The 11,866-nt window shown below is 33.7% G+C and overlaps 2 protein-coding genes across 4 annotated transcripts; one reads left to right on the top strand and one right to left on the bottom strand.

The window, feature by feature from the left end:
- The first annotated feature begins 6,301 nt into the window (after positions 1–6,301).
- On the top strand, positions 6,302–8,321 carry LOC137813623 (protein NETWORKED 3C-like). Its single transcript, XM_068615974.1, has 2 exons — positions 6,302–6,566; positions 7,252–8,321. The coding sequence occupies exons 1-2, from the start codon at positions 6,473–6,475 to the stop codon at positions 8,169–8,171; spliced, it is 1,014 nt and encodes a 337-aa protein (XP_068472075.1). The 5' UTR covers positions 6,302–6,472; the 3' UTR covers positions 8,172–8,321.
- LOC137813622 (pentatricopeptide repeat-containing protein At3g26782, mitochondrial) lies at positions 7,002–11,581 on the bottom strand. 3 transcript variants are annotated; one of them, XR_011081463.1, is made up of 3 exons: positions 10,474–11,581; positions 7,596–9,605; positions 7,002–7,483 (listed from the first exon to the last, which is right to left on the bottom strand). XR_011081463.1 is itself a non-coding variant. In XM_068615973.1 (2 exons), the coding sequence occupies exons 1-2, from the start codon at positions 11,437–11,439 to the stop codon at positions 8,562–8,564; spliced, it is 2,010 nt and encodes a 669-aa protein (XP_068472074.1). In that variant the 5' UTR covers positions 11,440–11,572; the 3' UTR covers positions 7,002–8,561. The 3 variants fall into 3 exon arrangements, 1 of the variants encoding a protein (XP_068472074.1); XR_011081464.1 differs by having other exon boundaries at positions 7,002–7,455; positions 7,549–9,605; positions 10,474–11,550; XM_068615973.1 differs by having other exon boundaries at positions 7,002–9,605; positions 10,474–11,572.
- Between the last annotated feature and the right edge of the window lie 285 nt (positions 11,582–11,866).

Genomic DNA, 11,866 nt, shown 5'->3' with positions numbered 1-11,866 from the left:
CTAATTGTCCTAAACCATCAAAAATCAAAGAACCCTAATTTTAATATTAGGGTTTATGGATTAAGGTTTCCATTAACATAACCCTAATCTTCCTACACCCAACGCCATTAACGTTGTTAAAAAACCCTATGAACCTATTAGTAGAACCGCAAGCCTTCGCCGCTTCTGTGAACCTTGTTTGCACGGTGGTAGTGTTGTGATGGTGGTAGGAGCCCTTTTGGAAAGAAAGGCGTGAGGAAGATGATGATGTGGATTCAATTTCTGATTATGGAATTATAATATAATATAATATAATATAAATTAATGAAAAGCATGAATTGTTTCTTCCTGCACTTTAGATTAAATTATAATATAATGTTGAATGCAATTTATGAATAGCAATGAATTCATTCATGCACCTTATGTCATTCATTCATCTTATGTTATTTTATTTTTAATTAAATTACTGAAACTTATGAATTAATTTTCTTACCTCATTTATTTTATTAATGATTTCAATTAAAATTTTAATTAAAGTGGGGAATGAAAAATTATTTTTTCCACTTTATGTATTAATTTTTAATGTAATTTAATTTGCATTAAATTAAAATTTTAATGAAATTTTATTATGTTATAATGTAATTTAATTTGCATTAAATTAAAGTTTAATTAATTGATTGAAAGTGAGGAATGGAAAATTAATTTTTCCGCTTTATGTATTATTTTTTAAATTATGATTTTGGAATTATTGTATGATAGATTTGTAATCACCAAAGTGATCAAATCTTTATGTTTTATTTAATTCTAAATTATAGATGAATTTTATTTCAATTAATTATATGATTTTGGAATTATTTGTATGATAGATTTGTAATCACCAAAGTGATCAAATCTTTATGTTTTATTTAATTACAAATTATTGATGAAATTTTATTTTAATTAATGATATTATTTATGGAATTATTTGTATGATAGATTTGTAATCACCAAAGTGGTCAAATTTTTAAGTTTTATTTAATTTCAAATTATGGATGAAATTTTATTTCAATTAATGATATTATTTATGGAATTATTTGTATGATAGATTTGTAATTACCAAAGTGATCAAATCTTTAAGTTTTATTTAATTCCAGATTACTGATAAATTTTATTTCAATTACCTATAGAATGGATGCTAAATTATTTAAATATGGGTAAATGGAAATTCATTATTATAAGAAATTTTTGAATCACTCAAAGGTTGATTAGTTGTCCTTATAATTAATGGATATGATTGTTGGTAGTGACTATGTGTTATTAGTTTTGCTTGTATATCCAAAGATAACAAATGTTCTAGTTAATGCATATATCTTGCCAAATAAAGTTAATACTATTAACATCATTATGTTTTGTTTATTAATGAATCTCCCAAAGGAGAACATTAGTATTCATAGAATGTTTTCTGAATTTGTATTGTATGTTTAGTTTATGACTCAAACTATTAATGTTAAGCATGTGTGATCAAGTATCTGTTCCTGTATCTTTATGCGAATGAGCATAACAAGTAATATTAAGTCTGCTCTTCCCAAAACTGATAGTGCAAAAGAATTTATGAAATTTGTGGAAGAGCGTTCCCAAACTACTGATAAGTCTCTTGTTGGGACATTAATGAGTACATTAACCACCATGGAATTTGATGGTTCTCGTACTATGCACGAACATGTCATTGAAATGACTAATATTGCGGCAAGACTTAAGTTTATTGGAATGGCAGTGGATGAGAACTATAACATGTTAGTTCAGGAAGAGACTAGATTGAAGAATTGAGGAAACCACTCAATACACTATGTGAACAATCAGGGAGCTGGAAAAAAAGTCTTCAAGAAACATGGAAAGAGTAAAGGACCACTGAAGATAAATGAGTCCTCTACTAAGCTCTAGGAGAAGAATGACAAATGTCATTTCTGCAAGAAATCTGGACATTTCCAAAAGGATTGTTTGAAACGTAAGGCTTGGTTCGAAAAGAAGGGTAAGCATAATGCTTATTATGTATGTTTTGAATCAAACCTAACTGAAGTTCCACATAATTCTTGGTGGATTGATTTTGGATGCACAACTCATGTTTCTAACATGATGCAAGGATTTCTTTCAACCCGAACCATAAAGCCAAATGAAAAGTTTGTCTTCATGGGGAATAGAGAGAAGGTTCCAGTGGAAGTAGTCAGGACTTATCGTTTAATCCTCGACACTGGATTTTATTTAGACTTGATGGATACTTTTTATGTACCTAGTATATCTATGAATTTAGTTTCTTTGTCTAAACTTGATGTTGTCTGATACTCTTTGGGAATGGATGTTTCAACTTATATCAGTGTACCTATTTGATTGGATCTGGTACTCTTTATGATGGATTATATAGATTGAATCTCGATAATCTATATGTTGAAACTCTTATGACCTCGCATCATAATGTTGGCACTAAACGTAGTTTGGTGAATGAATGTTCTGCTTTCTTGTGGTTCAAACGTTTGGGACATATTTCCAAAGAAAGGATGAAGAGATTAGTAAAGAATGAAATACTTCCAAGTTTGGATTTTACTGATCTGGATGTATGTGTGAATTGTATTAAAGGCAAACAAACAAAACACACAAAGAAGGGAGCCACAAGAAGTACTCAACTTCTTGAAATTATAACACTAATATATGTAGACCTTTTTATGCAAGTTCTTTCAATAAAGAAAGGTATCACCTTTATTGATGATTTTTCACGTTATGGTTATGTCTATTTACTGCATGAAAAATCGCAAGCAGTGAATTCCTTGGAAGTTTATATAAATGAAGTGGAAAGGCTATTAGACAGAAAGGTGAAAATTGTCAGGTCAGACAGAGGTGGTGAATATTATGGAAAGTATGATGAAAGTGGACAATACCTTGGTCTGTTTGCTAAGTTCCTTGAGAGACGTGGTATTTGTGCTCAATACACAATGCCAGGTACACCACAAGAAAATGGTGTTTCAGAAAGGCGTAATCGAACCTTAATGGATATGGTTATGAACATGTTAAGTAAGTCAATTGTACCTGTTTAATTGTGGATGTATGCTTTAAAAACTGCCATGTATTTGTTGAACAAGGTTCTTAGTAAGGCAGTTCAAAAGACACCTTTTGAATTGTGGACAGGAAGGAAACCCAATTTGAGACACCTGCATGTTTGGGGATGTCAGGCAGAAGTTAGAATATACAATCTGCAAGAAAAGAAATTTGATGCAAGAACAATCAGTGGATATTTCATTGGTTTTCCAGCAAAGTCAAAAGGGTATATGTTTTACTGTCCTACTCATAGCACAAGAATTGTTGAATCTGGAAATGCACGGTTCATTGAAAATGGTGAAACCAGTGGGAGTGATACTTCACAAAATGTGGAGATTAAAGAAGTCAGAGTACAAGTTCCTTTAACTAGTACTTCAACTTCAAGTATTGTTGTTCCCAATGTAGTTGAACCACTCAACGATGAAGAAGAACAACAAATTAATGATCATGAAGTTAACAATGAACCTGTAGTAGAACAACCACAAGAAATAGTATTAAGAAGATCTCAAAGAGAAAGAAAGTATGCTATTTCGAATGATTATGTGGTTTATCTACAAGAGTCAGAAAATGACTTAGATATTGATAATGATCCAGTTTCATTTTCAGACGCCATCAATGATGATAATTCTGATAAGTGGTTATATGCCATGAAAGATGAACTTAAATCAATGGCACAGAATGATGTATGGGACCTTATAGAATTTCCAGAAGGATGCAAGAGAGTCGGGTGTAAATGGGTCTTTAAGACTAAACGTAACTCTCATGGCAATATCGAACGTTACAAGGCCCGACTTGTTGCCAAAGATTTTACTCAAAATAATGGCATTGATTATAAGGAAACATTTTCACCTGTTTCTAAGAAAGATTTCTTTAGAATTATCATGGCATTAGTAGCTCATTATGATCTTGAGTTGCATCAGATGGATGTCAAAACTACCTTTCTGAATGGGGATTTAGAAGAAGATGTTTATATGGACCAACCAGTGGGGTTCATTGAAGAAGGAAAAGAACACATGGTGTGTAAACTTAAGAAATCAATATACGGGCTTAAACAGGCTTCTAGGCAATGGTATCTTAAGTTCAATGATAATATTGTGTCCTTTGGGTTTAAGGAAAACATCGTTGATCGGTGTATATACTTAAAGGTCAGTGGGAGAAAGTTTATATTCCTGATTTTGTATGTTGATGATATCTTGCTTGCAACTAATGATCTTGGTCTATTAAGTGAGACTAAGAAGTTTCTCTCTAATAACTTTGAGATGAAAGATATGGGTGAGGCATACTATGTAATAGGAATTGAAATATTTCGTGACAGATCACAAGGACTGTTAGGTTTGTCTCAGAAAGCATATATTAATAAAGGTTTAGAGAGATTCAGAATGGATAAATGTTCGACATCTCCTATTCCAATACAGAAATGAGACAAATTTAGTCTCATGCAATGTCCAAAGAATGATTTGGAACGGAAACAGATGGAAAATATACCTTATGCATCTATTGTTGGGAGTTTAATGTATGTTCAAACTTGTACACAACCAGATATTAGTTTTGCAGTTGATATACTTGGAAGATACCAGAGTAATCCAGGATTGGATCATTGGAAAGCTGCAAAGAAAGTTTTAAGATACTTGCAAGGAACGAAGGATCACATGCTTACTTATAAAAGATCTGATCATCTTGAGGTGATTGGATATACAGATTCAGATTTTGCTGGATGTGTGAATACATGAAAGTCTACTTTATGTATATGCATGTAAATTATGCACGACAAGTATTCCAAAGGTGCTAAACATATGAAATAGAAATACTTTGTCGTTAAAGAAGAAGTTCAGAAACATAGAGTGTCAATAGAACATATTAGCACTGATCTTATGATTGCTGACCCTTTAACAAAAGGGTTACCGCCCAAAACATTTACTGGTCATGTTGTAAGTATGGGTATTATGTCTACTAGTGAATGATGAATGTTGTTATTAAAGCTTATTTGACACTCTGAGCGGAAAACAAATTATGTTGTTATTGATGAAAAATGACATTATGTTTGAACCTATTATGGATTTATCTGTTGTTACGTAACATAATTTCTATAAAGTGACTCACATGACCTAGAGTTTGGGCTTTGGCCCAAATATGATTTAAAAATAATAATAGAATAAAACAAGTTCTTTGGTCATATTATCATTTTTATTATACTTATTATTATTAACATAATTTATACATATTAATATAATTATTATTAAGAGCAATTAAGAGGGGAATCCTCTTTATATATAGGTATAGATTATATTCATATTATTAATATTATATTCATATTATTAATATTAATAATGTTAATAATAATAAGTATAATAAAAATCATAATAATACTAAAGCATTTGCTTGGTGTAGTGGTTAAATTTTCTTTGGGTAGTGGTTAATTTCGTATGTAACGTAGCAACAATAACAAATGTAGAATAATTCTTTGGAAAGAGAACAATCTACTAATCCAACAATTTCACCATTAAAAATTGCAAGTTACACTTATTAAACATGAAATGAGTTCCACACAGTTTTACAATTTTCAATCAATTTAAACCCACAGATTTAAAAAAATCTAATGTTTATTCCTGTGTTTGATTTATTTTTCTTTTAAGAAAATAACATTAGTTTCATTAAATCATTTAATTTCTCGTAAAATCATTAAAAATATGTTTTGTTCTGAGTTTAAAAAGGTATTAATATAGAAAAAATATCACACTAATTTTATTAAATAATTTAATATGATAAGTGATTAAAGTTTTTAGTAAATATACCAAGTTAATTTTGATTAAATATATTTATATAAACATTTTCAAAATCATTTATGACCAATCAAATAATTTTTAATCAAGCCTAAAGCTTATGGTTTAGAGCATGTGTGATGTCAGGTATCCTATTCATATGATATGGTTTTTAAAATAATTATTTTGAATTGCATGATAGTGCATTTCACACGGTTATTACGTAATCTATTATTTTATTAAAAGAACTTGAAATAAATTACTATCATTTCTCTTTAAATATATCTGAAAAATTCTCTTTAAATATTAGGTACGATTAATTATGACCAAAGATTACTCCATTTTTTTAATACTGCAAACTAACACAGCTGAACTGTCAATATTATATTCATTACAAAATAACGTGTATATTAAATAAATGAAATTATTGGAATGGTTTAGAAAAAGTCAACCAAATTTTTTGAGTTAAAATAGAAAATTGGAAACTATAGAACTCTGCCACAGGATGCTTTCAAATTTATCAAAGAATTTGCATAACGTTGGTCGGCTGCTATATACAAAGTCCATGACCTAAATCTTCCTCCTCAAATTCTTTACTTTACTTGTTTCCTTACACTTTACCCTGTTGTCACCGTTTGTCCTTTAATAAATTATCTTGCTCTAAGTTGATGATGACACATTTGTTCATGGAGAATAAAGATCCCGGATCATGGAGTTCTGCTCCTATCTACCAGTCTCAATGGCTTCAAACAACCATATCAGGTTCTCTCTATCTGAGTCACTCATATACACATACATGCATGCTTGCTGAGGTGTGTAAAAATTCTATTTTGCACACTAAATATATGCGCAACTAGTATTTCCATTTTTTAACAACTTGTTAGCTTTCTTTGATTCAACTTTGTGCATTGAAAGCATATTATAAAGTTGTAAACAATGAAGTTGACTACAGAAAGAGGGAGGGAGTGATATGAACTAAGGCTAGAAAAAGGCAGCTAAAGTCGATTTTATATACTCTATTAAAAACTGTCCACTCAGAAAAGGTCATCAAAGGTTTCAATAAGAGTACCCGAGATATATATTGCAAAACAAGTATCAAGAAGCAGTAAAATAACCTGTACATAAAAAATGTGATGTATGAGATATACCAAGCACTTAAGCAGTATTTTAGCCAGTAGGGATAAAAAAATGCTGCACTTGTACATTCAAGTTCTGTTATATATTAATAAGGTTTCCTAATAGCTAATTAGGAACTTTTAGCCCTTAAATCCCTTATCCTTCTTCACAGGGACATCCCTCTCATCCAAAATGGGTTTAAAATCTGGGATGTATGTCTTATTTGTTGCCTGTAGGAGTTGCTCAAAGTCAAACAAACATTATTGGAACATTCATAAGGTCTTGACCTAGTTATGCTGCAGTTTACACTCACAAACACATTAATTTTTAGATTTGGATGAGAAATTGGATGCTATGAAGACCATTTTAGATGGTGACGATTCTCCAAAAGAACTCATACATTGCAAATGGAGAGAAGACCTCATAGAGATGCTTGAAGATTTTGGCCAATCTTACCGTGTATTAGCCATAGCATATAACCAACTGAAGCTCAAAAGCTCTCAGGGTACCTTTCAATCTGGATCTTTATCATCTTCTGGTACATCAAAAACCATTTGTTATATCTGCAATAAAAGAACAACAGGTAAACTGAAAGATAAAAATCTCAAGGAGGGCTGGAATCACCAACCAAAATATTCATTGGAGCATTCCAATATCAAATTTGATCGTAGTAACCTTGGTTTTGATCTTTCAAAAAAGCAAGGAGATGAATGTTCCTTGGAGCACTCCAATATCAAATTTGATCGTAGTATCCTTGGTTTTGATCTTTCAAACAAGCAAGGAGATGAATTCCATGAATTGTTATCAGCAGGCACATGCAGCAAGAAATTAAACCCAGAACGCAGAGACATTCAAATGGAGGACAGAATGACAAAATTTTCAACCACTGAAGATGCTTCTGAGAAGATTGATGATTCGGAATTAAATCAGAGAACTGAAGATCCTCTAATGACCAGTTTCAAATGTGACAAGTTGTGGTCTACACTAATGTATCAAACAAAACTTACACAGGACAATCTGCACCAGTTGGTAGAGCTGGTCCAAAGAAATGATGAAAAGAGAGAAACCATCAGAAGGCTTCGACTAAAGGTGGAAACTTTGAAGAGTGAGAATAAGGCCCTCCAGATTTCTTTAACCCACTCCAATGCTGATTCAGAATGTGATCAACCACAGATATCAAGAGGAGTAAGATCTACAAGCAAGGACTTCAAAATCGAGTATTCTACACAAGCAATCAACACTTACAAATAATTCTTGCAGAACATTGTTATGATATACTTTGTCAATTAGTAACCAATTGAGCACTTGTACCGACGCTACTATAGGTGCAACTTTACACGTCTTGAGACATGTAGTAAAAAACAGTTATCATATGTTATTTTGCAGTTGGTTCTACGGTGATCTCATGGTGGTACAGTAACAGTACATTCAAACTGGGAATTAGCCATCTAAAAGACCAGTGGTTTTGTTCCCATTATCCTAATAACTGGATCTAATTGATCCACTGTTCACTCCAAAATAAAATTAAACAGTTTGTTCAAGATAGATATGCACTTTCATAGCTGCATGTCTGGCTAGTAAGATGAAGAAACCATGCACAACCTACCCCATAGATTTTGGCTACCTTTATTTCAGTTGGTGTCACCAATAGTCCCCACATGAACACATCCCATCCTTAAAATGATGAAACCGCTTAGAATCTCTGACAACAATTTCTCGATTTACTACTTTTGAAATAAGTTTAATTGCAATGTGGCAGTCACCACAAATTCTAAGATTTTTTATGATATGGATTATTGATCCAGGAACTGAATTCATGATTCCAAAGCAAACAGCTAGTTTCTCACTATGAACTCTTAGAACCATTCCTTTCTCTTCCTCATCAACATCGTGAAGCACCGAGGTCAAATATGGCATATACCCAAGTTCTTGCAGCTTGACATTTAATTTGTCTAGGTACTCATAAATCTTCTTATGTTGAGGATGCTCTTTGTCTCCAACTAAGAATACATGTATCCTACCTTTGAGCTCCACTATACTAAATCCAGGGGTTTTAAGTAATCCACGATTCTTCATCAATATTCTCATCCTCTCAACTTCATCCCACCTTCCAGCATCAGCATAAATATTGGACAGTAGAACATAGTACCCACAACTACTTGGATCTAACTGAAATAGTTTTCTAGCAGAGATCTCCCCAAGTTCCACATTCTTGTGAATCCTACAAGCCCCAAGAAGGGAACCCCAGATTATAAAATCAGGTTTCACATTCATTTCCTGGATCAAACCATAAGCCTCATTAAGATAGCCAGCACGCCCAAGAAGATCAACCATGCACGAATAATGCTCAATCCCAGGTACAACATTAAATTCACCTTTCATTCTATTAAACCAATGCCAGCCTTCTTTTAACAAACCAGCATGGCTGCATGCAGCTAAAACTGACACAAAAGTAATGTAATTTGGCTTGTCTCCAGACCTTATCATCTCGTAGAAGACTTCCATAGCCTCTTTTGCACGGCCATGCATTCCATAACCAGCAACCATAGCAGTCCATGACTTAACATTCTTCACTTTCATGCGATCAAATGCCTTCCTAGCCATCTCAACTCTCCCACATTTGCAGTACATATCTACTATAGATGTACCTACAACCACACTATCCTCCAAATCCATCTTTATAACCTATAGTACAAGAAAACGAGCTAGTGAGACCAACAAACACCTAGGCACTTGCTAATTATTGCATACATAAATACAATATTAGGACCAAAAATAAGAACAAAGTTAAACTAAAATTTGAACCTAAGCTTGGACAGTTTACACCACGTTTCCATTTTGGTCCTTATTAAATGAAGAAAAACTCATAATTTTGGTTTATACAAAAAGGCATATATCCACTCTTACTCATCATAGTTTCAAGGATGTACAATTTTAGTTCCTATAAAAATTTAATTGCTCATTTGATCTTTCAATTTTTCAAAATAAACCATTTTAGTTTTACTATTAATATGTTATCTAATTGTTAACAAAAAATTCTGACGCATGGTTAGTGAAAAAGTGTTAGTTACTTATCTGCATAGGATATTAATAGTAAGGTTTAAAACCTGTTATCACTAACAGACACATCAATATTTTTTGTTAGAATTAGATGACATATTAAATTTAGACAAAAATTGCTCAATTTTAAAAACTGAAAGACCGAACGTTCAATTAAACTTTTATAACTGAAGTTTCACAATCATAAAACTATGGAGATCAAGAGTGAATTTAAACAAAAAAAAAACTTAAAAAAATTTGCCCGTCATTTGCCACAGTTACAATGCTATTAGATGTTTGCTGACAAACATTTGTCAATTAAATATCTAATATCGTCATAAAATGTAAACAAAATCAGCAAACATCGAACATCATGATAATTTCAACAAGCAGTTAGGACCAATGCCTAAACAATTTCATCAGGTAGGTACCAAAATATAGAGTTTTTCAACTAACCACCAAAATGAAAATCGGTGTCTAAAGACCAAGTGAACCGATGCATTACATAACACACCTGATCATGTATGCATTTTCCCAGCTGTAAAGCTCCTGAATTCGCGCAGGCCAACAACACCGCAGACAATGTCACCTCGTTATATCTAACCTTGCCACTCTTCACCATGTCAGCAAAAACACAGAAAGCCTCAGCTGACAACCCATTCTGCGCATACTTAGAAATTATAGAGTTCCAAGTGCAGACATCACTCTCATGCATTCCATCAAACACCTTCCTCGCCACCCCCATTTCTCCACAGTTAGCATAAGCATCCATCAAAGTATTCCCAACACCCACACACCCCTCAAACCCCCTCTTGACCACCAACCCATGAACTCCTTCAGTCGTACTCCTCCTGCCCACCCGCGAACACGCGGATAGAACACACCCCACAAGCATGGAATCCACGAAAGCATCATCCTCAGATTCCACATACCCACTCTGCTCAACCAACAGTTCCTTAAAGAGGCAAACGGCGTCGTGGGGACGGTCGTTTTGGACGTAGCCTGCAATCATGGACGTCCACGAAACGGCGTTTCTGGCGGGAATTTCGTCGAACAGGAGGCGCGCGTGGTCAGGGCAACCGCATTTGGAGTACATATTGACGAGCGCGGCGGAGACGAAGATGTCGCGGCCGAAGCCAAAGACGAACGCCTGCTGGTGGGTCTGAGCGCCGGCGCGGAGGTCGGAGAGCGCGGCGCAGGCCTTGATGGCGCAGGGGAAGGTGGAGCGGTTGGGATGTAGAGAGAGCTTGCGCATGGAGGAAAATGCGCTGAGAGCTTCGACGGAATCGCCACTTCGAGCGAGGTCCGCGATGACGGTGTTCCAGCTAGAGACGCTGGTTTTGTCGACGTATTTGCCGAACATGCTCGTAAGGTTGGCCGTATTGGTCTGCCATGTGGAGTAAGCAAGTTTGCGACGTGCGGTTGATGGTGATGTTCTGAACGCTAACCGAGTCATCGTGAGTGTTGTGGTTGTTTCCATGCAATGCTATGGGATTTGAACTTAACTTCACGTCCCAGGGACTCATAATCCAACCTCATTTCTTTACAGTTCACATTTCCAGGGAAATGTGGGTTCTCCATATTGCTGTCTAGCAAACAAAATTTTGGTCTCTCTTTACCCACACAAATTTACATAAATGGTGAGAAGTTTATAAAATATTACAATTTACATAAATGGTAATAGGAAGTTTAGAAAATATTACAGATTTTTATTCTTATGAATTCATTTGAAACGCTTTTAAGCACAAGTCCGTGGTACTATGTGTATAAAGGAAGTTACTTATTATTAATATAAGTAAAAAAGTTAATAATGAAGAATAAAACTATGGAGAGTAGTTATTCTAATTGTAATAAGACCTAGATAGTATATGTTATCTCTAGAACCGTAGTTGTTTATTGTTTCTCGG

This window comes from Phaseolus vulgaris, chromosome 1, assembly GCF_000499845.2.
Source record: "Phaseolus vulgaris cultivar G19833 chromosome 1, P. vulgaris v2.0, whole genome shotgun sequence".
Taxonomy (NCBI): Eukaryota; Viridiplantae; Streptophyta; class Magnoliopsida; order Fabales; family Fabaceae; genus Phaseolus; species Phaseolus vulgaris.
This window is presented reverse-complemented; position numbering and strand designations above follow the sequence as displayed.

Bases quoted from the DNA above. Each gene is read 5' to 3' on its own strand.
- LOC137813623 (XM_068615974.1), top strand. From the start codon at position 6,473: ATGATGACACATTTGTTCATGGAGAATAAAGATCCCGGATCATGGAGT. The intron at 6,567-7,251 runs GTTCTCTCTATC...ATTAATTTTTAG, and splicing joins GCTTCAAACAACCATATCAG to ATTTGGATGAGAAATTGGAT.
- LOC137813622 (XM_068615973.1), bottom strand. From the start codon at position 11,439: ATGGAAACAACCACAACACTCACGATGACTCGGTTAGCGTTCAGAACA. The intron at 9,606-10,473 runs GTGTGTTATGTA...CTTGTACTATAG, and splicing joins GAAAATGCATACATGATCAG to GTTATAAAGATGGATTTGGA.